The 27,203-nt window shown below is 34.2% G+C and overlaps 4 protein-coding genes and 1 long non-coding RNA gene across 5 annotated transcripts in view; 3 read left to right on the top strand and 2 right to left on the bottom strand.

The window, feature by feature from the left end:
- Positions 1-4,480, top strand: part of LOC100370605 (uncharacterized) — a 64,864-nt gene extending 60,384 nt beyond the window's left edge. Inside the window, exons 18-20 of the mRNA XM_085504268.1 lie at positions 310-438; positions 1,148-1,294; positions 1,454-4,480. Coding sequence (XP_085360394.1) covers positions 310-438; positions 1,148-1,294; positions 1,454-1,561 — 384 coding nt within the window. The 3' untranslated portion in view covers positions 1,562-4,480. The remainder of the gene's footprint in view (positions 1-309; positions 439-1,147; positions 1,295-1,453) is intronic.
- On the bottom strand, positions 4,476-19,127 carry LOC102802269 (WD repeat domain 54-like). The gene is made up of 8 exons (XM_085504269.1): positions 18,799-19,127; positions 18,179-18,241; positions 17,662-17,728; positions 16,495-16,551; positions 14,942-15,149; positions 14,164-14,326; positions 11,359-11,430; positions 4,476-5,423 (listed from the first exon to the last, which is right to left on the bottom strand). Exons 1-8 carry the CDS (start codon positions 19,021-19,023, stop codon positions 5,289-5,291), a joined length of 990 nt encoding a protein of 329 aa, XP_085360395.1. The 5' UTR covers positions 19,024-19,127; the 3' UTR covers positions 4,476-5,288.
- LOC144351915 (uncharacterized) lies at positions 6,175-6,983 on the top strand. Its single transcript, XR_013420483.2, has 2 exons — positions 6,175-6,373; positions 6,855-6,983. It is a non-coding gene; the product is annotated as an uncharacterized LOC144351915 (long non-coding RNA).
- Positions 19,128-21,176: 2,049 nt separating the features above from the next.
- Positions 21,177-23,731, top strand: LOC100370758 (E3 ubiquitin-protein ligase TRIM71-like). Its single transcript, XM_002734644.3, has one exon. It carries the CDS (start codon positions 21,177-21,179, stop codon positions 23,343-23,345), a length of 2,169 nt encoding a protein of 722 aa, XP_002734690.2. The 3' UTR covers positions 23,346-23,731.
- A 1,941-nt stretch (positions 23,732-25,672) lies between these two features.
- Positions 25,673-27,203, bottom strand: part of LOC100370903 (protein SFI1 homolog) — a 40,817-nt gene continuing 39,286 nt past the window's right edge. Inside the window, exon 29 of the mRNA XM_085504267.1 lies at positions 25,673-26,235. Within this exon, the coding sequence (XP_085360393.1) occupies positions 26,131-26,235 (105 nt within the window). The 3' untranslated portion in view covers positions 25,673-26,130. The remainder of the gene's footprint in view (positions 26,236-27,203) is intronic.

Below are 27,203 nucleotides of genomic sequence, written 5' to 3'. Positions count from 1 at the left end.
GACTGAAAATAGAAATGTTTGCGAAGGGGGAAGGTTTTAATGTTTTACAGATTTGCCAGTAAAACACACCATTTATTTTTCCTATAAATTTATTTAATAAACAAGTTCATTGGGATTTCACACATTCAAAGTTGCAGAATAAACAACTTAATTCATTCAATTTGGAAGTTTGTTTTCACTCTGGTGGTTAGCATACATGTACATGCTTTTCATCTGTCCAATGCATGTCTTATTGTTTTATGTGTCATATACTTGCATCACATTCATCATTGTGTTCTAATCAGTTTTTCTACTATGCATATTTTACAGGTGAATGACCTGTTACAGATTTTACAGATATGTAAACCCACCAATGATGCCGACTACTATGAGCTTAATAGTATTGTAATGTTGGTTGATATGTGTATTGGCAATGAGCCGCTTAGATCCACGGAAAAGGTAAACTGCGGGTAGATACTGTAAAATATTTTATTTTCGTTCAGAATTAATTTTCACTATTTTTGCTTCAGGAATGGTTCAGTGAGAATAAAATCCAGCGAATATACCTTTTTTTCTATATTTTACATTCAATTTGTCAAAAATAAGTGAAAATAAATTCCATACAAAACACCTAAAAAGTCTTTTCAGTGAAAATTATTTCCAGCTAAAATAAAGTATTCTACAGTATATGCTAATTCATAGTGAGAAATAAAATAGAAATATGAGAACTTTGTCCCATCATCAGTTGATTTATACCATTTTCTCCCAAACATATTTGGTATCACCAGCCTTGTTTGCATACAGGTCTAGCTATTATTATATGCAACCATTTAACAAAATTAGTGCTGTTTTAAATAACACAATTGGGTTACAAATCTTTCATTTCCTGATCTAAAATGCAGTTGCTAGAATCTGTAAATCTAAACTCTGTTAGATTCAGGAAATTTTTGTTGTGATTTTGTGAATTGGTCCATCCCTCGTTGTTTTCTCTCCCATTACTTACATTCCAGCTCAGTACATACTTCCTGTAATTCACCCAAATTCAGATCGTCATCAATACTTCACATGATTGTCACAAGATCCTTAGGAATTAATGCAATTTTAATAACCAACAATGACACATGATGAATCTCCTGCTAATAAATTTATTATTATTATTATATTGCAGGAGGATTTGGAAAGGGTGGCCCAGAAATTGCGTTCCTTATCTGGTGATATCAGAGAAACTGTCAGGTGTCTGTATCGAAGTAAAGTCAAAGATTTACTTGTGAGAACAGCGAGTAAACTCACATTCATGTATCAGGGCATGACACAGGTAAAATGAAATTCTCAAGTCTCCAGTCATTATTCTGAATATCACTGCAATGGTGGTTGTCACCCGTCATTCTACTTACTTTAAACATGCTTGTTATTGTCCAAGACGATGTATTTACACTAAAAAAGTTTTAAAATTTAAATTTCTTTCTTTTCACAGCGTACCTTGTTTAGCTTCATGAATAAAGATGTTGATTTGCCAGGAGATGGTCCATCCAGCAGTCACCATGACAACCAAGAGGAAAGAAATGAAAAACAAACAGAATAGTCAACGCATGGGGATTTGACATTTTCTATAGCTTTACTTCCATGACATATAATCCAAATTGAAACATACACACAGCAAATGTATTCTCCTCAATTAACATTCCACTGCCCTTTCTCCCTTCCCCTTTTATAAACGAAAATTTGCAATGAGAATATATGGAAACAAGATTTTATTTAAACTTTGGTACATTTTATAGACACATACATGTCTACATCCTATGTGGATATGAATGCGTTGTGGTAATTTTTAAATTTTTCAAAATAAGCAGTTCTATAATGTGTAATTTGGTGAATTACTGCACACAGTATTTGAAATCTGTTGATGCCCACCTCTAACCTTACAAAAGAATTAATACGATTATGGTGCTTGTTCCACTGTGGTGCTTGGCATTGCTTCAACTTACACATGTATTTACCGGGTAATAGTATTCACCATATAACATATTTTACTCAATGTTTTTTTTCTTTTGTCTTGGTTCACAGTATTTGTGTTGATTTTTGCAGATGATTTTTCAGTTATATTTTTTTGTGTACAAATTGTGCCAATTTTGAAGAAGAGAAGAGAAAAGTTCCCAACACACTGCCAATTTGTTTTATGAAATTAACTGCTGTATATTTTGAGGTGAGCACCACTGCCTAATATGTTGACTTCCAGATAGCACACATGAAACTTTGCTAATTATTCCTCGTCATTGGCCATTTGGCAGTTCAAAGAAAAACCTTGCAATAGTAATTATGGAATTATGAACCTCAATTTTATGTACAATATATGCTGATGGATTTTTAATTCAAAATGATCATCAGAGTAGGGCTTGACGCTATGGGGGGGGGGCAGTCATTGTGTCCATGGAAACAAGATTGGGTACATCTACTTTTTTTTTTGCTCTTTGTTATTTATTTATTACTCTGCAAAATTTCAACAATTTGTAGTACTTTTAGATTTACCATATTTTAATCTGCATACATCTTTAAGATTCTCCTTATTGGCAGTTTTCAGCTTGCCTAATGCTACAACAAAATGTGTATATTACATACAGAGAGTGTGAAAAAAAAAAAAAGTTATTGTTTTGACTCAAGTTTTACAAGATATACATGTAGCTAGAGTGCAGTGAAAAACACTCTGATTCTAACAGATTTAGATTTAAAATGAAGTCAGATTTTGTGCGAAAAAATTGTAATTAATTAACTTAAAAATTTCACTTTATATTTGAGCATTTCTGTGAAACATACTTGATCTTAAGTATGACTATTCTGAAAGATGAAGATGGTGGTTTTCCCGATCAGTTTATTGATCGAGCTGGCTCGGTATCTTTTACATGTAGCTTTAAATTATATTTACACTTCACAATCTGAAAACAATTTCTGAAACCTAATTGTATATTATACGTTTTGGACGTTTCAGTCTCCCTGTTGCATTCCTTCTGTGTAATATCACCACCAAGTAAAGACTGCAGTGTACCGTTAAAGTCCTATTATAAACCGCGGTTTATATTACAATGTATCAATTTAAAAATTGGGATCAAAAGCTCAAGTTCGGGGTGCGGTTTCTATTACGTACATACTGCAATCACTAAATGGGCGTGGTCATTTTTTGTCCACAACACATGCACAAAACAAACAATACACCGTACAATCTCTTGAATAGGCGTCGGGGAAGAGTGAAAGGCCTTATTTTGGTTCTAAAATAGGCGTTACGAAATGTTGAAAAATTACAGTCAATCAAAAAAAAATTCTACATGATACAAAAAATACTCAGTATTTTTAATGTAATATGCATTTATTTTTTTTATTTTCTTGGTAACGAAAAGTATATTCTAACAGAAGTTTCAAATAAAAACACGAATGCACTGCTTAGTAGCAAATGATCACATAACGGTAGCTCGATCCGGCCATGCTGCTGGTCACAAGTGAATAACTTACTTGTTTTCGAAGTGTTGATATTGGTGATTATTATTTAGTAGTGATTACAATAACGCACGAAAAATAAATTCGTTGAATTGTTATAAAATGCAAGTAAAATTCAACTTAGTTTCCCCGTAAGCGAATGATTTCAGTCACATGTAAACAGCCGATACGATATCCGCCATGCTTTTGAATGCTCACGTGACGTATTATTGACCGAATAGGTCAAGTCGCTAATTAACCAATCAAAATGCTGGATGGTGCCCACGTGTCTAAATTACATAGCTCATTTAAATATGTTAATGACAGTTCAGCGACCTCATGGTGAACGCAACACGGAAGAGATTTACCGATAATGTAGTGCGATCTTTTGCCTTTGATTTCCATGGGAAAACGGCATGATTTTTTTTTTAAATCAAGAAATTATTTGTTTTCGAAAGATAAATTATTCTTCAATGCTCAGTTTAACACTTTTACGGTGATAAAAGCTCATTGTTTAAAACTTACGAAACACAGACGTATTCAGAAAGAGTATTGACAGAGGTCGCCGCCAGAACAAAAGCAGTTTCATTGCCTGTCTGACATCTTATCACCGCTGAACAATAAATAGGTGTGAATATTTTTAGGCATGTTGTCGAAACAAATGAATAGGATTAGGAACAATGCCGTTTTGGAACAGCTGGTTGAAACAATGAAGTCAGTCACGGTCTTGTTGAATTGGGGGTGCGGTTAGTAATAGGTACTTTTCAAGTTTTCAATTTTTGTTAAGAACTCTTTAACCCCGAAGCCGGAATTGGGGGTGCGGTTACTATTACGTATGCGGTTTATATTAGGACTTTAACGGTAGCCTAAATAATTGATGATTTAACCCTCGTTTCGAATTTAAGCGGGCCACAGTTATTCAGACCAGAAGCAAATTTCTATGAATCCATTGGATCATGAGTGTTCAAATTTTAATGTTTCATATATTCTTCAAATGTATATTTATGTAAATAAAAAGCTGCATTCTTGAATTGTATTTGATATCACTTTACTTTATTTTGGTATTTGACCATATCCATCAAATGCCACAAAACATGATACTGAGAACAAGTAAATAAATAATCTCCCAAAAGTCAGAATTAAGGTTCACACTTTTGGACTGTGTGAAGTACATGGTTGACTTTTCAGAAACAATGGTACAAACCCACCAGGGATTGACTGGATTCAAAACTATTGGCAATATTTGCATTGCACTTTATAATTGACAAAAATTGCAGCTGAAACACTACATGTATAAATGTACAGAATACCCTCTTATAAAACGGTCAGTCCCTATGAAACCTTAACACAAGCTTAAAGTTGTCCAACGGAGAAAAGGAGAGACAGTATTGAACAATTCTCTAGACACACTATTTTGTCCTTGGTTGTATTAAAAAACAGCATTGTAGACTGAACAAACAAAATAGGGTAACTACTCGGTTGGTACCACTGGTAGTAAAGTTTAGCAGTATTAACAAATACTTCTGTCATTTCATAAAAACTCTAACATTGAAGTGTAGCAATGTTGAGGGAAATTGCACATAAAAAGCATTGAGTAAAATTACTTTAACGGTTCACATATACAAATTGATGGTCACAAGTGTTATTTTATAGGGACTTCATTTATGAGTGGTCATTTGCTAAACATACAATGTGGTTCAAGCAGTCTGATCATTAATACTATCCAGTACAGCTTGAGCCTACATGTATGGAGACATTGTGACAATGAAGAAATACAAATTTACGCCACTAGAGAAATGCACATAGGTGGTCCCCGTTCAAGGTTCTTGTAGTCGTGAGTGTAGTCAAGCCTTTTGAGAGTAGCAAACAACTTCATTGTGGTCGTAGCCCGTAAGCCCAAATGATCTACCATTCTTGTTGGTGAACTTGGCACCGCAGAGCTGAACGTCTGTTATACAGTCTGAGAATTTCATTTCCACCTGGAACAAAACATTGTCCATTGGGAATCCAGATGAATTATCAAATGGATGGATGAATGGATACGCATGGCTCAGTCCCCGTTAGTTATCAAATTTAAGATATATAGTAATATAGCTGGAATATAACCATGTCAGGAATATGATTTTTTTAACATTAAAATGATTGACATTTGTATCTGATCGTCGAACAAGTACTTGTCCATATTGAGATATTGCTCTATATATATATGTAACATGATGTATAACGAATATGTAAAATTTGAATATAATCAGTCAAAGCATTTAAGAGATATGGCTCTCGAAGCCCAATCATTAAAACAAAATGGCCGCCAGTCAGCCATTTTGAATCCAATCTGAAAAATAAAATGACGTGCATCAGGAACCTGTAATGTCTAATGTACGTTATAAGTTTGAACAAAATCCATCCATAAATGCAAGAAATGCTTGATATTTGAGAATTTTTTTAGCACAAAAATAGCCACCATTTGGCCACTTTGAAAAGGATCGTCAAACCAATATATCTGTCTATCTATGACATGATGTATAATGAATATTAAAAATTTGAACATAATCAGTAAAAACAAGTAAGACATATGGGTCTGCAATCTGATTAAAATCTGATGTAGTGTACAGGCTTTAATTATTTTGGCTATAAACTTATTTTATCTTTATTTTTTATTACTTTTGTTATTAATGCCTTTTAATTTTATTATTTTACTTTGATTTTGATTTTGTGATTTTTTTTAAATTCCGCCCTACCTACATCTGACCCGATGCCTATGTAACGAGATTTCAATGAGACCCACTATCGACGATTTTAGTCAACGAATCACAGACCTCCTTCTATAGCGCACATGATGACGTCACTGGGCAGAGTGAGGTGGCAAACACACTCAAATAAAATGGCGGATTATACCGACGTTAGCGACCGAGAAAAACACTGCTTTTCGGTAAGTTTATCATTGTCAAATGCAACGAAAGTCATTTTTATGTTTATATTGTGGCTCGAATGGTTCGAGTTTAGATCGTTATTTTGCGTAGTTATTCTGGGAGTGACGATTCGATCGATCATCGGTGTCTTTTTCCAGTCGCTTGCCCTGGAGACGGGTGATGTTTTTTTGACGATCGGGCCAAAATCATTTACGGTATTGAAGCCGTAGTTGTAAATATTCATCAAAATGTATCAACATTTTGTACATTATACAATAACTCTTTATTAAAGTAATTGAGCTGATTTGGACTGGAATAAAATATTTTTTATTTGGAACACATCGTAATTGATCAGAAAATATTTTTTTGCTCCAATTTTCTGCGTCGATGCCGTGGGCCGGTGACCGTTATACAATTTAAAATCAGTTTGCATTGTTTACTATAGCTGTTTACAGTGTTCTAATCATTACGATTTACTTATTTTTTTTGCTTCCATTCTAGATAATTATGCTCAGTGTTTGATGTAAAATTGAAGCGATGACAGAATAAACGAACCTTGGCTGGCGAAAATGTATCTGGAAGAGTACACATTTGTTGGAAGTGAAAAAATATTCAATGTAATGACAAAAATTGTAAAATGCTTTAGAACTTCTTTTGTAAATAAAAATATACTAGCAATTTTTGACTCCCATGTGCGAAGCACAAAATGGGAGTCTTTGCAGTTAGTGTGTCTGTATGTGTGTATTTGTGTATGTGTGTATGTGTGTCCGACTGTTCCACTGCTATCTCAAGAACCATACATCGGTTTTTGATGAAACTTGGTGCATAGATGCTCTGGGCCAATGATGCGCAGATTTGATTAGGTTTTGGGAAAAATCCCATGCTCGTTAATTACCTAATTTGCATGATAATTAGCTAATGTTTAGCTGTTCTATGACTGTTCCACTGATATCTAAAGAACCACTCATTGGATTTTGATGAAACTTGGTACATAGATGCTCTGAACATATGCGCAGATTTGATTAATTTTTGGTAAAAATCCGTGCATATTAATTACCTAATTTGCATGATAATTAGCTATTTTTTAGTGGTTCATGACTGTTCCACTGATATCTAAACAACCACTCATTGGATTTTGATGAAACTTGGTACATAGATGCTCTGAACTAATGCTAGGTTTTGATTAGTTTTTGGTAATAATCCGTGGATACTAATTACCTAATTTGCATAATGATTAGTCAATTTTCGGTTTTTCCACTTGATATCTCAAGTACTAATCATCACATTTCAATGAAACTTGGTACATAGATGTCATACGACACTGCACAGACCTGATAGTTTTTATGGTAATATCAGTACATATTAATTACCTAATTTGCGTAATTAATTAATTTTCAGCATTTGATATAAGTAGTTAGCATTACATTTCAATGAAACTTGGTACTTACATACTCAAGGACTATGCAAAGATTGATTGTTTTAGGGTAAATAATTGTGCATATTAATTACCTAATTTGCATAATTAATTTTCAGCTTTTCTACTGATATCTAAAGTACTAATCATCACATTTTAATGAATCTAGAATTATGCAGACCCAATTAGTTTCCGGTAAACATTTGTGCATATTAATCACCTAATTTTCATAATTAACCAACTTTCACACTGATATCTCAGGTACTATACATCACATATCAATGAATGTACATGGATGCTGTAGGACAATAGACAGACCTGAATAATTGTGGGTTAAAATCTGTACATATTACCTAATTTGCATAATTAACCAATTTTAAGCTTTCACACTGATATCTAAAGTACCGTAAAAACTCCAAAATTTCGACCGGTTTTAAATAATTGGTGTTAGAAATGTGACGAGTTTTTAGAGTCAAAATTAAGGTGCATTTTCGGACGGTCGAATTTTTCAGAATAGAAATCAGCAAATGAAAAAATGGGGATGATAGACAGTGTGCTTCATTAGTTTTTAAAAAATGCAATGTCCGTCAATTGACGTAAACTTCCTCATGTTTCACGGTAAAAGCAAAGGTCGTGGCCGAGTTGTAACTCAAAATCTAAACAAAGTCATCAATCAGTATTATGACAAGCAAAACAAAACATCAAGACGTGGAGAAGAGGTCAGCACAAAACTAATAGGTCAAAAGACAAAGCTGTCTCGCACTACCTAGGAAAACTTGCGAATGTTCGAAGTACAGGTACCCATTGGACAAAAGATACATGGAAGTTTAGCAAACTATCTCCCCGACCCAGTGCAATGTATCCAGTTAGAATCAAAGCTCACGTGTCCCTTATTTGAGGGACCAAATTCTGCCGTAAATTCGCCCTTGGATAAATAAAATGGGATTTAAGAAAATAAAATGGGACTTTTAAGGTGTATTTTGGCGTCATTTTTCGGACATTTCAATCAATCCTGCCGGCTAAAATAGAGTCTAAGTTTTACCGTAGTCATTGACGTCTGTCTATTTAAGAGTACACGTGTATGATTTTTATCGTGACTAGCGTGAGCGGGTAAGCTTCCTTTCGAGAATGAGCTGTTATCACTGTGAACAATGTTAAATTATTCTTCAGATGACCAGTTTATTTTTTAAAAACAACTAATTTTTTTATTTAAAAAAAATCATGCCGTTTTCGCATCAAAATCCAGCCAAAATATCGTACTACAACATCAATCTCTTCTGCATTGCGTTCAATAACATTAACATATTTAAATAAGCTATGGTAATTTGAACACGTTGGCATCATCCAGCTTTTTGATTGGTTAATTAGCGATTTGACCTATTTGACCTAAGAGAACATGGCGGATATCCTACAGCATCAAACGTTTATACGAGACCGGAATCATTCGCTTACGATGAAACTAAGTTGACTTTTATTTGTATTTCATAACCATTCAACAAATTTATTTTGTGTACATTATTATAATCACTACTGAGTACAGTAATAATCAACAATTCAGAAACGCAGCATACCGAGATTTTTGTGTTCGTTTTTATTTGAAACTTCGTTTATTTAGAATATATTTTCGTTACCAATAAAATAAAAATCTCTCAGTCATTCAAAAACCCGGATTCATGCCTTCGAGGAAGGTCCCGTTTGAACGCTCACATCGTTTTTTTTTTCGTTCGGGGGAAAACTAAAACTGGTCGAAATTTTCGAATAAGAATGAGTCGGCAATTTTTAGTGGAGTCGAAAATTTGGAGGTAAATAAAACACCGAAACCCGGCAAATAAATAGGCGGTCGAATTTTTAGAGGGGTCGAAATTTTGGAGTTTTCACGGTACTAATTATTCCATTTCAATGAAACTTAGTACAAAGATGCTCTAGGACAATGTACAAACCTAATTAGTTTGGGGTAAAAATCTGTTCATATTAATTCCCTAATAAGCATAATAATTCATAATTTTTTGGTTCTAATCACATTTCAATTAAACTTGGAGACATAGATTTTCTGTTACATTGCGCAGACCTCATTAGTTTTACACTCAAATCTGGTCATATTAATTTTCTGATTTGCATAATTAGTTTTCAGCTAAGTAATTTCGAATTATATTTAATGTGTCTCCAATACTCTCAGCACATGGGAGTTCTTTCTAAGCTTTCTTTGATTTATTTATGGTTTATTCAAGTGGGCAAAATATAATGTACAGAAAGATTGCCCGTATACACTGAAAAGTAAACAACCAACAGCCTGTATTAATGGGGGGCTGTGATTGGCTGTTACTTACGCGAGATTTGAACGGGACTTGCATAGGTGTCGGATCAGATGTATGTAGGACGGAATTAAAAAAAAATCACAAAATAAAAATCAAAGTAAAATAATAAAATAAAAACGCATTAATAACAAAAGTAATCAAAAATAAAATTAAAATAAGTTCATAGCCAAAATAATTAAAGCCTGTATACTACATCAGATTTTAATCAGATTGATGGGTCTAGAAACCCATTCATTAAAACAAAATGGCCGCCAGACAGCCATTTTGAATATGATCTGAAAAATATAATGATGTGAATCAGGAACCAGTAATGTCTAATATATGTACCAAGTTTGAACGAAATCCATCCATAAATGTCAGAAACGCTTGATATTTGATGATTTTTTAGCACAAAAATGACCCCCATTCGGCCATTTTGAATAGGATCGTCAAACCAATATATCTGTCTATCTATGACATGATGTATAATGAATATTTAAAATTTGAACATAGTTAGTGAAAGCAAGTCAGACATAAAGATTGAATCTAATCTGAAAAACAAAATTATTTCCATCAAGGTCCCGTAATGTCTAATGTATATACCAAGTTTGAACAAAATCCATCTATAAACAGCCGAGAAATGCCTGATTTTTATGATTTTTTAGCACAAAATAATAGAATCGTCAAACCAATATATTTGTATATCTATGACATGATCTACAGGTATAATGAATATTTAAAATTTGAACATAATCAGTCAAAGCAAGTCAGAGATATGGCACAAGAACCATATTTATTAAAACAAAATGGCCGCCAGTCGGCTATTTTGAATCTTATCTGAAAAACAAATTGTTGTGCATCAAGGTCCTATAATGTCTAACGTATATACCAATTTTGAACAAAAGTCCATCTGTAAACAGCTGAAAAATGCTTGATTTTGATGATTTTTAGAACGAAATGGCCGCCATTCTGCCATCTTGAATCAGATCGTGAAACAAATTGACGTGCATATGTATAATATCATGTATGATGTATGTGTGAAGTTTGATTGGGATAGGTCCAGGCATTTCTAAAATACAGGTCCGCACGCATACACGCACAGAGATCAAAACATAAGTCCCCGTTTTCGGACTGTGTCCGAACGGGGACTAACAATGCAATAATATATCTGAATATATTGTCGAAAAATACTGGCTGAAAAGTAAAAAATGGACAAGAACAATGAAGTGTTGATGTCAAACTAATAATGTTTTTTAAAGGGGTGAAAAAAGACAACATGCTCAAAGAGACTGCATACCTTTGGATAAGATTCAGAGTCTTTCTTCACCTCCCAAACCCTGACAAAAGAATCTTCACTCGCAGACACCAGCTATTGGAGTAAAAATGTCAATAAATGAAGAAATGTGCAACAAGCCAATTGGCTTCAATGTAATTTCAGTCGTCAATCTGAGGCACAGTTCTTCATATTTACAGGTATCATATTTAAAGTTACACTCGTTAGCAATAGACTCAAACTCACAATTTTTAAAAATATGTCATTCAACATGAAAGAAAGAAATGATATAAAAATACATCAGAACAGTGTTTTTTTTAATCACAATCCTGAGCTTGCACATGGATATCTTTTCTATAAATTGTGGTAAGTGTCGATAATAGATATTATACACTTACCAAGCCTGTAGCGGGTGCTACATCCATTGTATTTATAAATTGTGGTAAGTGTCTATAATAGATAGTATACACTTACCAAGCCTGTAGCGGGTGCTACATCCATTGTATTTATAAATTGTGGTAAGTGTCTATAATAGATATTATACACTTACCAAGACTGTAGCGGGTGCTACATCCATTGTATTTATAAATTGTGGTAAGTGTCTATAATAGATATTATACACTTACCAACCCTGTAGTGGGTGCTACATCCATTGCATTTATAAATTGTGGTAAGTGTCTATAATAGATATTATACACTTACCAAGCCTGTAGCGGGTGCTACATTCATTGCATTTATAAATTGTGGTAAGTGTCTATAATAGATATTATACACTTACCAAGCCTGTAGCGGGTGCTACATCCATTGTATTTATAAATTGTGGTAAGTGTCTATAATAGATATTATACACTTACCAAGCCTGTAGCGGGTGCTACATTCATTGCATTTATAAATTGTGGTAAGTGTCTATAATAGATATTATACACTTACCAACCCTGTAGCGGGTGCTACATCCATTGCATTTATAAATTATGGTAAGTGTCAATAATAGATATTATACACTTATCAAGCCTGTAGCGGGTGCTACATCCATTCTATTTATAAATTGTGGTAAGTGTCTATAATGAATATTATACACTTACCAAGCCTGTAGCGGGTGCTACATCCATTGTATTTATAAATTGTGGTAAGTGTCTATAATAGATATTATACACTTATCAAGCCTGTAGTGGGTGCTACATCCATTGTATTTATAAATTGTGGTAAGTGTCTATAATAGATACTATATACTTACCAAGCCTGTAGCGGGTGCTACATCCATTGCATTTATACATTGTGGTAAGTGTCTATAATAGATATTATACACTTACCAAGCCTGTAGCGGGTGCTACATTCATTGCATTTATAAATTGTGGTAAGTGTCTATAATAGATATTATACACTTACCAACCCTGTAGCGGGTGCTACATCCATTGCATTTATAAATTGTGGTAAGTGTCAATAATAGATATTATACACTTATCAAGCCTGTAGTGGGTGCTACATCCATTGTATTTATAAATTGTGGTAAGTGTCTATAATAGATACTATACACTTACCAAGCCTGTAGCGGGTGCTACATCCATTGCATTTATACATTGTGGTAAGTGTCTATAATAGATATTATACACTTATCAAGCCTGTAGCGGGTGCTACATTCATTGCATTTATAAATTGTGGTAAGTGTCTATAATAGATATTATACACTTACCAACCCTGTAGCGGGTGCTACATCCATTGCATTTATAAATTGTGGTAAGTGTCAATAATAGATATTATACACTTATCAAGCCTGTAGCGGATGCTACATCCATTGTATTTATAAATTGTGGTAAGTGTCTATAATAGATACTATACACTTACCAAGCCTGTAGCGGGTGCTACATCCATTGCATTTATACATTGTGGTAAGTGTATAAAATAATATTATACACTTACCAAGCCTGTAGCGGGTGCTACATCCATTGCATTTATAAATTGTGGTAAGTGTCTATAATAGATATTATACACTTACCAAGCATGTAGCGGGTGCTACATCCATTGCATTTATAAATTGTGTTAAGTGTCTATAATAGATATTATACACTTACCAAGCCTGTAGCAGGTGCTACATCCATTGTATTTATAAATTGTGGTAAGTGTCTATAATAGATATTATACACTTACCAAGCCTGTAGCGGGTGCTACATCCATTGCATTTATAAATTGTGGTAAGTGTCTATAATAGATTTAATACACTTACCAAGCCTGTAGCGGGTGCTACATCCATTGCATTTATAAATTGTGGTAAGTGTCTATAATAAATATTATACACTTACCAAGCCTGTAGCGGGTGCTACATCCATTGCATTTATAAATTGTGCTAAGTGTCTATAATGAATATTATACACTTACCAAGCCTGTAGCGGGTGCTACATCCATTGCAATTATAAATTGTGGTAAGTGTTTATAATAGATATTATACACTTACCAAGCCTGTAGCGGGTGGTACATCCATTGCATTTATAAATTGTGGTAAGTGTCTATAATATATATTATACACTTACCAAGCCTGTAGCGGGTGCTACATCCATTGCATTTATAAATTGTGGTAAGTGTCTATAATGAATATTATACACTTACCAAGCCTGTAGCGGGTGCTACATCCATTGCATTTATAAATTGTGCTAAGTGTCTATAATGAATATTATACACTTACCAAGCCTGTAGCGGGTGCTACATCCATTGCAATTATAAATTGTGGTAAGTGTTTATAATAGATATTATACACTTACCAAGCCTGTAGCGGGTGCTACATCCATTGCATTTATAAATTGTGGTAAGTGTCTATAATGAATATTATACACTTACCAAGCCTGTAGCGGGTGCTACATCCATTGCATTTATAAATTTGGCATGGGCACATATCTCAACTAGCAGACTCCCTCTACTGGAATCAAAGATTCTAATATGTCCAGAGCCGTACGCTGCCGCTACAAAACCACTAAATAGACACACGGATGTACAGCTGGACCTGAAATACAAAATTCAATGGATTGCTCAAACACATGAACCTACCAGGCTGGTATCTATATCAAATGTTATTGTATACATCCAGCTACTTGTGTGTTCTGGACATATTTTAAGTGAACATAACATACTTATTTTGGTCTTTCATGCTATACATTTAACAGCATCTCTTCTTCAAAACCCACTATTAAATGATGTTAATCTGTTAAAGCAACAGTAGCTGTACAACTATCGATCTTTTTTCCTTTCTTTTTATTTTTAATAAAACATTTCCTGTGTCAATTTGTAATAACCATCGCCAAAATGTGGACACTGAAAGCAGTGCGAATATACGCTTTATACCGACTTTGTACATTGAATCAAGTGAAAAAAGATGGCCGCTGGTCTGTATCCAGGTCTCCTGAGGGCGCCATTTATGGAAATCTAGTTTTGTCAAGCAAACCTAAGATATTACCGGGGGCCTTGGGCGACATCATGTCAAATATGTCGTCATCTTGAGAGGCTAAGCCTCTTTTCGATGGCTTCTAACTGATGATTTTATGTGCCATTTCCAATAATAGCATGACATGCGTCATAATTTCCTACAGTCCCAATCCCAATCACTGAAATTACTACTAACCCGGATCCAGCTATTTTTGATAGTCGACTGAACGGATTACCAGCTTTCCACACTATAATACAACCACTGTCATCAGCACTAGCCATTATGTTATCTTGGTTCTGCAAATCAGTCACAGCATAGGAATGTCCAGTCAAAGTCTCAGACATTGTAATGTTTGGTCCTTTAGGTGGGATGTTAAATATAAGTAATGTCCCCTTGGCTGTGCCTGCAAAATGAGTTGTCTGGTTAAAAAATTAATTTGTTGATCAGATTACTCTTGCATGCAACCTTGATTAAATATATATAGCAAGACTAGGTAGTTCTAAGATGTCCTCTGGATTATATCAAATCCAATCTAAAAGTACAATTACATTTTTCAAAAAAAATAAGAATAAATTAATATATATACTACCATTCTCATGGCAGAATATGGAACTATGAACTTGAGTATGAAAGTGATTTATGGCATAAATTGTGAAATCAACAAAAGCTTATTAAGAACTCTCATGTGCTGAGGATATTGGAAGCATGAAACACATATAAGGAATACTGTATTTAATATATTAGATGCACATCTTGAATAAAACTGCAACCAGAGATGATGGTGGTTACAAGTGTCATGTGGGCGATCTTTTGATGCCGCAAAAACAAATAAAAGATACAAATCAGCATTGGCAGTTTTAGGGAGAATTTCACACACAACTACAGTGTTGGTCGTGGGAGCTTTGTAGAAAGTATGCAATTCTTCTAAAAAATAACGATGGACATTCAAAACACTAGATACTCTTGTTTTCTCCAAAAAAATATATCATACAAGTTCGTCTAGACTAGTGTAGACCAATCAAAAACTCAAAATTATATAACAGAAAGCTTTACTGATCTGAGAGCTTGTACACATGATCAAGCAACTATCCAAGCAAAGATGTGAATTAATGATACATTTCACTCATAGTTTTAACTTTCAACATAGTGTCGAAGTGATTGAATCCGTCACAGCAATTCTTTCTAATTCTATCTGTGTTGTCTGAAGATATGTTCTGAATTAAGTGCATTGCTTTTAAAGCATTTTTTTTTGCCACATTACTGTAGTTATATTTATTTTTGTGAGTAAAACAAGATTGCTGTTACAATGTGATCTCTGGTATGTAGGGATAAGTAAGGTGACGCATACATCCAGGATGTCACATTTTACAACATGTTGTTTTTTCTTAAATCGTTTGACAATAATGATTTCTGTGCTATGTTTTGCATAAAAAGTACAAATTAAAAGGATAGAAATTAAAATCTTTTTTGAACATAGCGAACAGAATATTTCTTTTAGAAATTTAATCAGATGCAGAATTAATCAGGGAATTTTGGAGTTCAAACTTCTGTATGAGAAAGCTAATCTGCGTTGAGAAAATGTTGAGAAAAATTCACTATAGCATTGGTCACTATCTGCAGCAGTGCTTAGTACCTATAAATTATTTTAGGACAAAAAAAGCACTAATCCATACTATACAATAGTTGGAGCCCGTATAGCTCCCTAAAGTATTCCTGCATGCAATACTGCACCCAAAGTTATTACTTACCAACAGCCATATGACTATCACCGCAACTTGTGACACCACGGGCAAATATTTCACCAGCTGAAAAAGAAACAAACGTCAGAAACATATATGTGATGCTAATCTACAACAATTTAGATGGACTTCAAAGTTAATTTGAGACAAAAGTGAAATCTGACAATGAACTGATGTATTGATTTGGATTTGGATTTGAATTTGGATCAAACCAGAAAGTTAGAAAGTCTACTTGTCAACTCTGTCAAATGCAACACAAGATTTAAAAAGATGAATGGATTATTTCGCACAAATTTACATTTCCAGATATTTGCACTTTATTTAAATCCAAATGAAAAGCTTTCATTTCTATGGAATATATTTGGTAATGCCCACTAGCCAATTGACCATTTTCTGTTCACTGCGAGAATCACGCGTTGTGTGTGAAATAGAACGTAAAAACATGACAAACAAAGGTCATATCGTCGTAGTGGCGTCAAACATCACGTGGGATTCGACAAACGCGAAAATATTTTGGGGGCATTTCCATGCTTAATTATGTGCTGTACACATTTGATGATAGACAATTTTGATTAAGTAAGGGTATTCGGAAGCAATATTCCTCTGTCGAAGACCGGCCGGTCGATGTGAGCTACGAAATAAAGAAATTCAAGTTCAAAATCCATTGCTATGGAATATATTTGGTAACGCCCACTAGCCAATTAAATTCAGTGTCTTGCAAGCAAAGCTGATTTATTACTATATTCTAAGTGTAAGATAGATCCATTGCTATGGAATATATTTGGTAACGCCCACTAGCCAATTAAATTCAGTGTCTTGCAAGCAGAGCTGATTTATTACTATATTCTATGTGTAAGATATATCTATTGCTATGGAATATATTTGGTAACGCCCACTAGCTAATTAAATTCAGTGTCTTGCAAGCAGAGCTGATTTATTACTATATTCTATGTGTAAGATATATCCATTGCTATGGAATATATTTGGTAATGCCCACTAGCCAATTAAATTCAGTGTCTTGCAAGCAGAGCTGATTTATTACTATATTCTATGTGTAAGATATATCTATTGCTATGGAATATATTTGGTAACGCCCACTAGCCAATTAAATTCAGTGTCTTGCAAGCAAAGCTGATGATAGACAAATCTTTTTCAAAATAATGAAAGACATATTACCTAATCCACAGTCAGCACTCCCAAATGCATGCCAGAATAGCATAACAGAACCATCAGGTTCAAAAATCTGGTTGGAAACAATGAAAAAATACATTTAATGAAATTGTTATAGATTATACTAATTTTAATTTAACTTTAACTAATTTAAATTTAAAAGTTCATTTAATTTTTTTTGGTATGGTTTTAAGACTATTTTATCTGATATTCTGGAATTAGATGTGTATGTAGATGTGTACATGTATACCAATGTCATGTGTAATTGATCCAATTCTTCATGAAAAAAAAATCTGTAGATATCCAAAGAATGAGCTAAACAAATGTACCTGGGGTGACCTATTGATTCAGTATTTTGAGAAAATTTAACAATGATACAGGTTAAATATTCCAAGATAGTTCAGTGACAATACATTCACCATTTCAGTGAACATGCTAAAGTCTGTGCACTCAGTTCTACCTTGTGATATTGATCACATAATTCCAATACTACCATCTTCTATTCCACTACAATTATACTTGCCTGTATACCTCGCTGTGATAATATGACTAACATACTTCTTGACGGGAACTCGCAAAATTTGGCCTGAAATGAATATTAATTTCATACATAAATTACTGCAAAGCATATACTGTAAATGCACTCATTTCAGAATATGGTTAATGGATTAATAAATTTAAAAAAAATTTAGAAACTCAAAATGAAAACTGTTTGACAAATGTTACATAATTGGAGTGGATGAACAAAATTTAAAAATGACCTGTGTTTTTTTCCAATCAGCAACCAGTTTCATTCATACATCAATAAACATCAGTACATACAAGCCAAACCAGCCATCATTGCCTTATCACAGTTTTTTCAAATATAAGCCTCTGGTCACATACAAGTATATTCAATATGACAGTACTAAGATTGGTTTATTACTTTTTTAATTCATTTTATTTCTGATTTAACAAAATAGTGAAACTGGTGGTGATAGGAATGATGACGAGACTGGGGCCGACGTTGCCCATAGCAACGAATTCCTCATTATAATAATAATGCAGACAACTAACTGTCTGTACGCTCATCATTTCTCAAATAACGTTTGTTTTTTTCCCATATATTTTTTTAAATTGCTGGCGTTTAGGGTCAATACATACCTGTAAAATCATTGAGTTACCGGACGGTGTACCCATTTCCTTACAGCTTACTTGCCGATGCTGTATATTCATGGCATCGCCGCTGCAATTTGCGATATTAACAACTGTCTTGTGCACCGTCGCATAACACGTAACGTTCTTGTCAGGCATGGACAGAATACTGAGATTGTTGTACAGACACGACGCACTTCCCTTGATTTGCACTGATTTGTCCCTGTTATACATGGTTTGTGTATGAGTTCAAGCACTGACCGTAGAATGATCGCTTTCTTTCAGAAAAGCCGCTCTCTTTTTTTCTGTCAGGTATGTCCCCGGTTCTCTAAACCGGAAGTTTAGATGATCGACAATGCGCATGCTCACGGCGAAGATTTTTTTTCAAACGAGCAGTAGTCGTATCAGTTTGTTTTTATATGTTAAAATTAATCGGAAATTTATAAGCGAAAATATTTTAAATCAAATATCAGTGCAAGAAGTTTGTTTTATTTCAATAAGTCAAAGCCAGTAGCCCGTGGTTGAACATGAAAAGAACAAAACCTCAGAATAAATCTGCAAACTAAAACTACAGTACATGTGCTGTAAAAAAGAAATAACTTGATTTTCTTTAATAATAAAAGTATTTAGATTGGTAAATGTTGCTGTTTAATTACATGCTCATTATTTTAATACTGAGAAAAAAGGGGTATGACATATTTTTTCATGTACTTGTTTCCTGTCTTGAATGAATATTTGTTTTCATTTATTGAAAACACGAATTATCTCATCAGCAGTTATTGTCCACCAAACTAAATATCAACACTGGAATAACAGTATACGTATAGTTGCTCTCGTATGTCAGTGATCTATAAAACATATACTAGAATAATAGAATTATTTTAAAAAACGGGTATATCTAAACCCAATGAGACATTATAAATAATAATATTATAAATGGCAAGAGGCAAGTTATGATAAAAATCTCATCGTCGTTACCACGCCCGCTTGTGGCGGCTTCCAACTGCGTCGTCCTCTTGGTTCACGGAAAAAAATATACTCTGGCTCACGAGAATTGAAAATATAACAAATAAAAAATCAGTCGTGGTTTCTGGTAATAAGAGTTTGAGAGTTAGGATGCAGCATGGATAATGGCCCACTGATCTTTGTTATTTTGTCGATTTCTAAGGGGAACATGCATAAACAAAACTGGTATTCTCAATGTATTCTCAAAGTGCAACCATAAACCCTGGTCAACTGGAGGGTCTATGGTGCAACCTCTAGTTTTTAAATTATCGAGCCTTTGTTGTAAAATAAGTACAGAAAATAAATAAGTATGGAAAATAGTGAAATATTTAAAAAATACATTTAGATCAGGTACAATCTAATCAAACACTAACGCCCATATACCAGTGAAGTGATCATCTACCTGCACCAGATTGCACCCGGCTACTATAGTTGATTGAATGTTTACTAATTGCCAGATAAAATAAACACTGATACAAGAATACCTAATACCGACCTTGAGTAAGTATCTTAAAATCGGAGGATGCAACATTTCGGCGTATACTAAATGTATTACCACACACTATTATATCGCAAGCATCAAAATAATAAATACAAAAATTACTAATATACTTAATTTGTAATAGTAATAATATTATTATCTGTATTGCAATCGAATCCACTTTGTGATATTGATGCGAATGAACAACTTATAAAGTTTAAAAACATGGAAATAACAAGAAACAAAATAAAAACATGTGATGTATATATTTAAAAAAATATATGCTAGCCGCTGGTGATAATTTATAATCCATATTTTAATATACTGTCATTATGAGACGTTAAAATAATAGCTAATAATCAGCATTTCATTTTTGTTGAGTTCCGTATCAAAGAAATAGGTGGGGGTTATCGATGGTCATCGCTTAACAAAATGTGCCGGTTGACTTCATACACTACACTACCCACAGCTGCCCATTCAACCAAAATGTTAATGCTTCTATGCTATCGATAAAGAGCCATTGCTCGAAACGTCTAGCTATTTTTAATAGTTATTTAGGACTACGATTACCAAATATTATCTTCAATATATCAACCAAAATGTTGCCTGGATCAGATGTAAATTCTAAATTTCCTTAAGTACCGACGCTTTGAAATAAATTGGAGTAGGTTGAGGATTCAGCTGCTACATCGCAGTTATATTTCTAATGTAAAAAGTCAGATCTGTATTATGGAAATACATATAACACTATGATTGAACAGAAGAAGGTGTAAGCATTACGTTCTGAACACATATGTACGGGAAACCCCACCCCACAAGCACCACCACCAAAGGACCTATTGTGAATCTTCACTTCCTTAGGGAGCTCACAGAATACTGTATTATTTCAAACTTCCGCAAGATGGCTGCATCCAAGAAGTCCCTCGCAGAAGAAATTAGTGAGGATTTCCTCAGTTGTGCCATCTGTTTGGAGAACTACAAAAATCCTACTCTTCTACCGTGTCTTCATACATTCTGTCAGCAATGTTTGGTAACTTTTAAGGCTAAATCTGGGGGTGTTTTGAAGTGTGCAACATGTAGAATACAATGCGACACTCCCATCCAGGAACTAAAGTCGAATTTCTTTTTAACAAGCCTACTGGACGCATTCCAGAGACAGAGGCAGCCTAAAACTGACCATCCACCAATGTGCGAGTTATGCCAGGAGAAGACCGCAACACACAGATGTGTAGACTGTCCTCAGTTTTGCTGTGATGCATGTGCTACTATCCATGAACGCATTCTGGCTACGCGTTCTCATGAAGTGCTTACAATCGACAAGTACAGAGAGATACAATCTAGGGGTCATCTTGAGGTACAGTCCAAAGTTCTCTGCAGTGATCATAAAGACAGCCAGCTGAAATTCTACTGTGACACATGTCAGGTGCCTGTATGTGTTGAATGCACCATAGTTAAACACAGAGTTCCTGAACACGTACATAGAGACTTACAAGAGGTAGCAGATGAGTATAAAACACAAGTGAGGGAAATGTTAGAACAGTTGAAAGTGAAAGAGAATCAAGTGAAGGACGAAAAGGTGGCAGCTGAAACTACAAGAGAAAAAATCCAAAACCAGTGTGAGGTAGAGAAAATGAAAGTTAAGAAAAGAGCAAAGGAATTAATAAAGAGGGTAAAGAGAGAAGAGAAGATGCTGATAGATGCCTTGGATAAAAGTGCCACGATGGGATTAAAAGATGCAGCAATGAACATTGATGAGATAGAATTCCAACATGGCAACATTGCCAGCACACATCATTATCTGGAAAAACTAGTGCATCATGGGAATGCTGTTCACCTACTATCCACCAGGCTTGAAACAATGAAGCCTATAAAAGAGATGGTTGCTAGGGAAACAAAGCCACAACTCAGTTATGATTTTATTGAATTCCAGCCAAAAAGTGACCTTTCACATACACTGATAGGAGTCGTGAAATCTGATGTTTGTCCATCTAAATGCACAGTTGAAAACATCCCAGAACAACTTGTGAAAGGTGAATCAGTCAACCTGCTCATCACAGCCAGAGATTCTAGAGATAAACAAATCATTCCCCGTCAAGATGTCAAGGTGAAGATGAGGAATCCTGATGCATCATGGGAAGACATTGACATGTCAGACAATAACGATGGGACTTATCATGTTATATTGACAGGAAAGATAGAAGGAAAACAGCAAGTTGCCATAACAACTGGTAAAGTACATATACCAGGATCACCATTCCATATTCCTGTTACCGGAGGATTGGTACAGACAGTAGGAAACACAGGACAAGGACAGCTCAGCTTTCCTTGGGGACTAAGCATCAACAAACATGGTGACTTTGTCACAGCTGATAGGGGGAATAACAGAGTGACCATACATGACAGAGATGGAAATTACAAACAATCATTTGAATTTACTGATCAGTTTGCAAAGCCATTCAAACCATGTGATGTAGCAATATCAGATGATAATGAATACTTTATGTTAGATTGTAATAACAAACAAGTTGTTGTGAGTGATGAAAAACGAAAGGTAATTAGAAAGTTTGGATGCTCTGATAAAACAATTGGAATAGCAATTAATCCTGTTACAAAGAATGTATATGTGAGTGACTATATTACACATTGTATCACTAAGTATACGCAGGGAGGTGTCTATATTAATTCATTTGGGAGAAAGGGAGATGAACAAGAAGAGTTCAATGTACCTGGTTTTCTAGCTATTAACAGTGAAGGAATGGTGTATGTGCCAGATAGCAACAACCACCTTATCCAGGTATTTAATTCTGATGACCAGTTTATGTTTGAATTCTCTTCCACTGGTGACAGTACAATGAGTTATCCCAAGGGAGTGGCCATAGATAAGAATAATTATGTCTATGTGAATAGTGAGAATAAAGTCACTAAGTATGACAGCGATGGTCAGTTTATTTGTAGGATTGATAGGGATAAAGATGGACTGAGTAGACCACATGGTGTAGCAGTGTGTAATGATGGTAAAATAGCTGTATCTGATAATAATAATAACTGTATCAAAGTGTTTGTAGAGTAAAACTAACAAGTTACTGACAGTAACTTGGAATCGCTATCACACACAAAGAAGATTCATACAAAATTTATTCTTGAATATCAAGGGTAGATAAATCTAAGGGCAGGTAACATTCCTGGAAATCACATTAAAATTATGTTTGATGTGATATGTTATGAGAATCACCTTCTTAATAATCAAATTAGCAAACATTAAGTTAAATGGTATAATTTGTAATCTTACATTGGAATATTGTATCAGGATTGGGAGACAGAGCCTAAAAAATAATTCAATCAAATTTGCTAATTGTATGTATCCTCTGTAACTATAAACAGTGATCTCTAAGAAAGCTTAGTTTTAAAACTGATGTATTGTCTGTAATAAAAGATTATTCATACTTTCACAACAAACTTGTGTACTTCTATTTGCATGATGGAAAATGAGCTGAAAAGCAATATTTAGTTTCTAATTCACACAGAAGAGAAATGTTGGTGTCAATTAATAAAACACATTGCCAATAATAATATCAAAATATATTTTCTTATTGACATTAAATAAGTATAAATTATCAGAAAGTGAATTTTCCCCTTGTTCTGGTTCTCTTCAAAACATTTCTAAAAGGCATTTTGTCAATTATTTCCATTGCTTGACATGAACTGAATCAGGTGATTTATTAGTGATAAATCAGCAAGGAGTCGACCGTTTTTGTTAACATATCTAAAACCTGTAACCCAATATGCATAATTCTCATATAAAATTTGAATGTACTTCTCATCTTCAAGACACTTAAGTATCAGAATTTAGCAAATTTGAATACTGAAATGAACTACAAATGTTCATGAAACTGGTCAAGGCATGCCCCAGAAACTGTTAATGACATGTGCAAATGTTGATTTTTGGGACAATTAATGGCTGTCAGTTAAAGCTCAACAAAATAAAACAAAGCGATATTGACATGTATCTTGACTTGTACCAACTTTAAAACAAAACATTGAACCCATTAACTTGCCTTTGTACAAAACTTGACCCAAATCTGTACAATCATTCTGTAAAATGAGCAGGACACTCGTAAAAAAACAAAATGGCCACTCGTCCTACATTTTGAATTGAATCACGAAAAAAAATTACGTGCATCAATATTTTGTATGAAATCGGTGAAGGCATGTCCATTTTGTTTCTTAAGAAATGGCCGCCATAAGGCTAAATTTCGATAAAAACGAAAAATAACTGAAAACAACATTTAACCAATTATAACTTGCCTTTGTACAAAATTTAACCCAAATCTGTACAATCATCTCTGTAAAATGAGCAGAACACTCGTAATGAACAAAATGGCCACCAGTTCGCCATTTTTGAATCGAATCACGAAAAAAATGACGTACATCAGTAACCCACCATTACTGATGTCAATGCCAAGTTTGAATAAAATCGATCAAGGCATGTCGACATGTCCAAAGGTTGATTTTTTTTTTTTTTTGCAACAAAAATGGTCAATCAAAAGTCAACCAAATCAAAATTAAATCAATGTGCACATGTCTGCCATATTGACTCGTCTTTGAAGAAAATCTGTCTATGTGTCCCTGAGAAATGAAGACTGACAAACACACAGGCGGATGGACACAAAACATAAGTCCCCGTTTCTCACTACGTCCGACGGGGAATACTTGTAACAAATGAAACAAACTTGAGGTTTTCTAAAAAAAAGAAATTTAAGAAATTGGGATAGCCATTTTAATAAGAAGTCGAAAATATCACTCTTTACCAAAAATATTCATTAAAATTAGAGAATTGAAGATATCTGCACGAAATGAACAAATCTGAGAGAAATCCACCGAAAGTACACATTATACCAAGTTTCAATTCAATTGGACTTGCACTTTTCATTAAGAAGTTGACATGGACTAGCCACGCTTGACGAAGTAAAACAGTGGGGTTAAAAAATTGACATGGAGCACAACTAATTTATTTGTATAAAAGGCTACATACTGGTACTTACTATTTAGATAATTGCCAAATTAGTACCATGCCAGGCTAATGAAATGGTGGTGACCATTGTGCAGTGCATATTTCAATTTCATGTAAACAAACTTTTTCCACACTTTGTGTATATGTTGCTATGAGACCTATATCAAACATGAGCCAAAGTGACAAGCATCATTTTTTAAAGTAACTGGTCCTGCAATTGGGTTGTGCTTGGTCTTGCTCACTTCAATATATCATAGCTGATATAACCATGGCAACAGTAATGATACAAAGAAAACAAGAACATCCAACTTTGTCAGATTTTACTCATACAGCTGTAGTCTCTGCCATGGAGCATTGACAATAATAAAAACATTCAAAAATGATCATTTATTTGTAATGTGTTTAATATTTATGACAAATCCAAAGATATCAACAAAAAAACAAGCAAAGAATCATACTTTCCCCAAGATTAATGGCCATGATTAAGATTCAATTCAACAAATATTTTCTTGTTTCCATTTCAGATAAACAAAGTAATAGGATAATTCAACACTAGAGGGCAATATATACATTTTTTTTTTAATTCAACAGAACATCACCTACTATATATATTATATGTGGCACATGATGTCCTTCCACTTGATATGTACATACATGTATCATGTGAAATTTTTATTGTACATAAATATTTCTAACAAACATTTATGTTTTGTTAAGTACCGGGGTATCAATGTACAACACATAATTTATTGGTTATATTCATGTATAATGGTAAAATATTAATTATTACAATTTGTTTCCATTCTTCTTCATTTATTTATTTATTTATTATACTTTCAATACTTCACTGCAATTGAGCCACCAAAGAATTTGCTTTGTCGGCAAGTGACCTCACGTTGTCTTTATTTTCCGCAATCTTACGAGATAATTCATTGATCTCCAGCTGCATCTGAATAATAATAATAATAATTTTTAAGTGCAGATTTAAACTAGCTATCCCATAATGCATTGTTACCGTTAAGGTCTCATGCGACTAATCAACCAATCAATCAATTTAAATGCCTTGTAAGAACCAATGACATTTTTGGCAATCCGCTCCGCTAGGATTGCCCTTATAATCACTTTTGTCGTTTTGTGTGTGTGTCTGTGTGTGTACATTTCCAGTGTTTTCACGTATGATTTCTTCTGTGATTTTTTTGGCTTGGCCGATTTCGTTCAAACTTGGTAGGTAGGTCACACCTTCACCCTAGTTATTAGGAAAAATCAGCAAAAAATTTTGGCCCACCGTTGCCATAGCAACAGCAAAAAAACTGATTTTTGGATAGCTTCGCGCCAAATGTATCTCCTCCTACAAATTTGGGATAAAACACTTCAGACATAGCTCATTCTACTCAGCTTGAGTGTGGGCACAAAGTTACCATTTGAATTTTTGATATCTGTTTTCATTACCGAGAAATTTGACCCTAAAGTTGGGGTAACTTTTCACCAGCAACGGCTTTTAACTCCTCTGTGATTGTTTCGGCTCGGCCGGTTTTGTTCATACTTCACAGGTAGGTCGTGCCGTCACTAATTGGAAAACAATCCTGGCCCACCATTGCCATTGCAACATCCAAAAACTGATTTTTGAATACTTTCGCCCCAAATGTATTACCTCCTACCAGTTTTATCGGTGTCGCTGGGTGTATATGATAAAGGGAAGTTGTGCAACCAAATTTGCCGAGTTCGAAGTTTTTCGAAAATAAAAAAAAAACTAAGGCAACAACTCACGGTTTTTCAGCATTTTTGTAATAAAGACATTATTCTCCATCAATAATCCGCCCAAAACAGGAACATTTCTACTAATTCTTGTGTTTTTTCGACGTTTTTCGAAAAACCTGCAATTAGGCTGTGAAAGTAGAACATTCCGGAGTAAAAATA

The sequence above is a fragment of the Saccoglossus kowalevskii genome, chromosome 10 (assembly GCF_978046115.1).
Source record: "Saccoglossus kowalevskii chromosome 10, keSacKowa6.1, whole genome shotgun sequence".
Classification (NCBI taxonomy): domain Eukaryota; kingdom Metazoa; phylum Hemichordata; class Enteropneusta; family Harrimaniidae; genus Saccoglossus; species Saccoglossus kowalevskii.
Note: the sequence above shows the minus strand (reverse complement) of the source record. Positions and strands in the feature narration are given on the sequence as shown.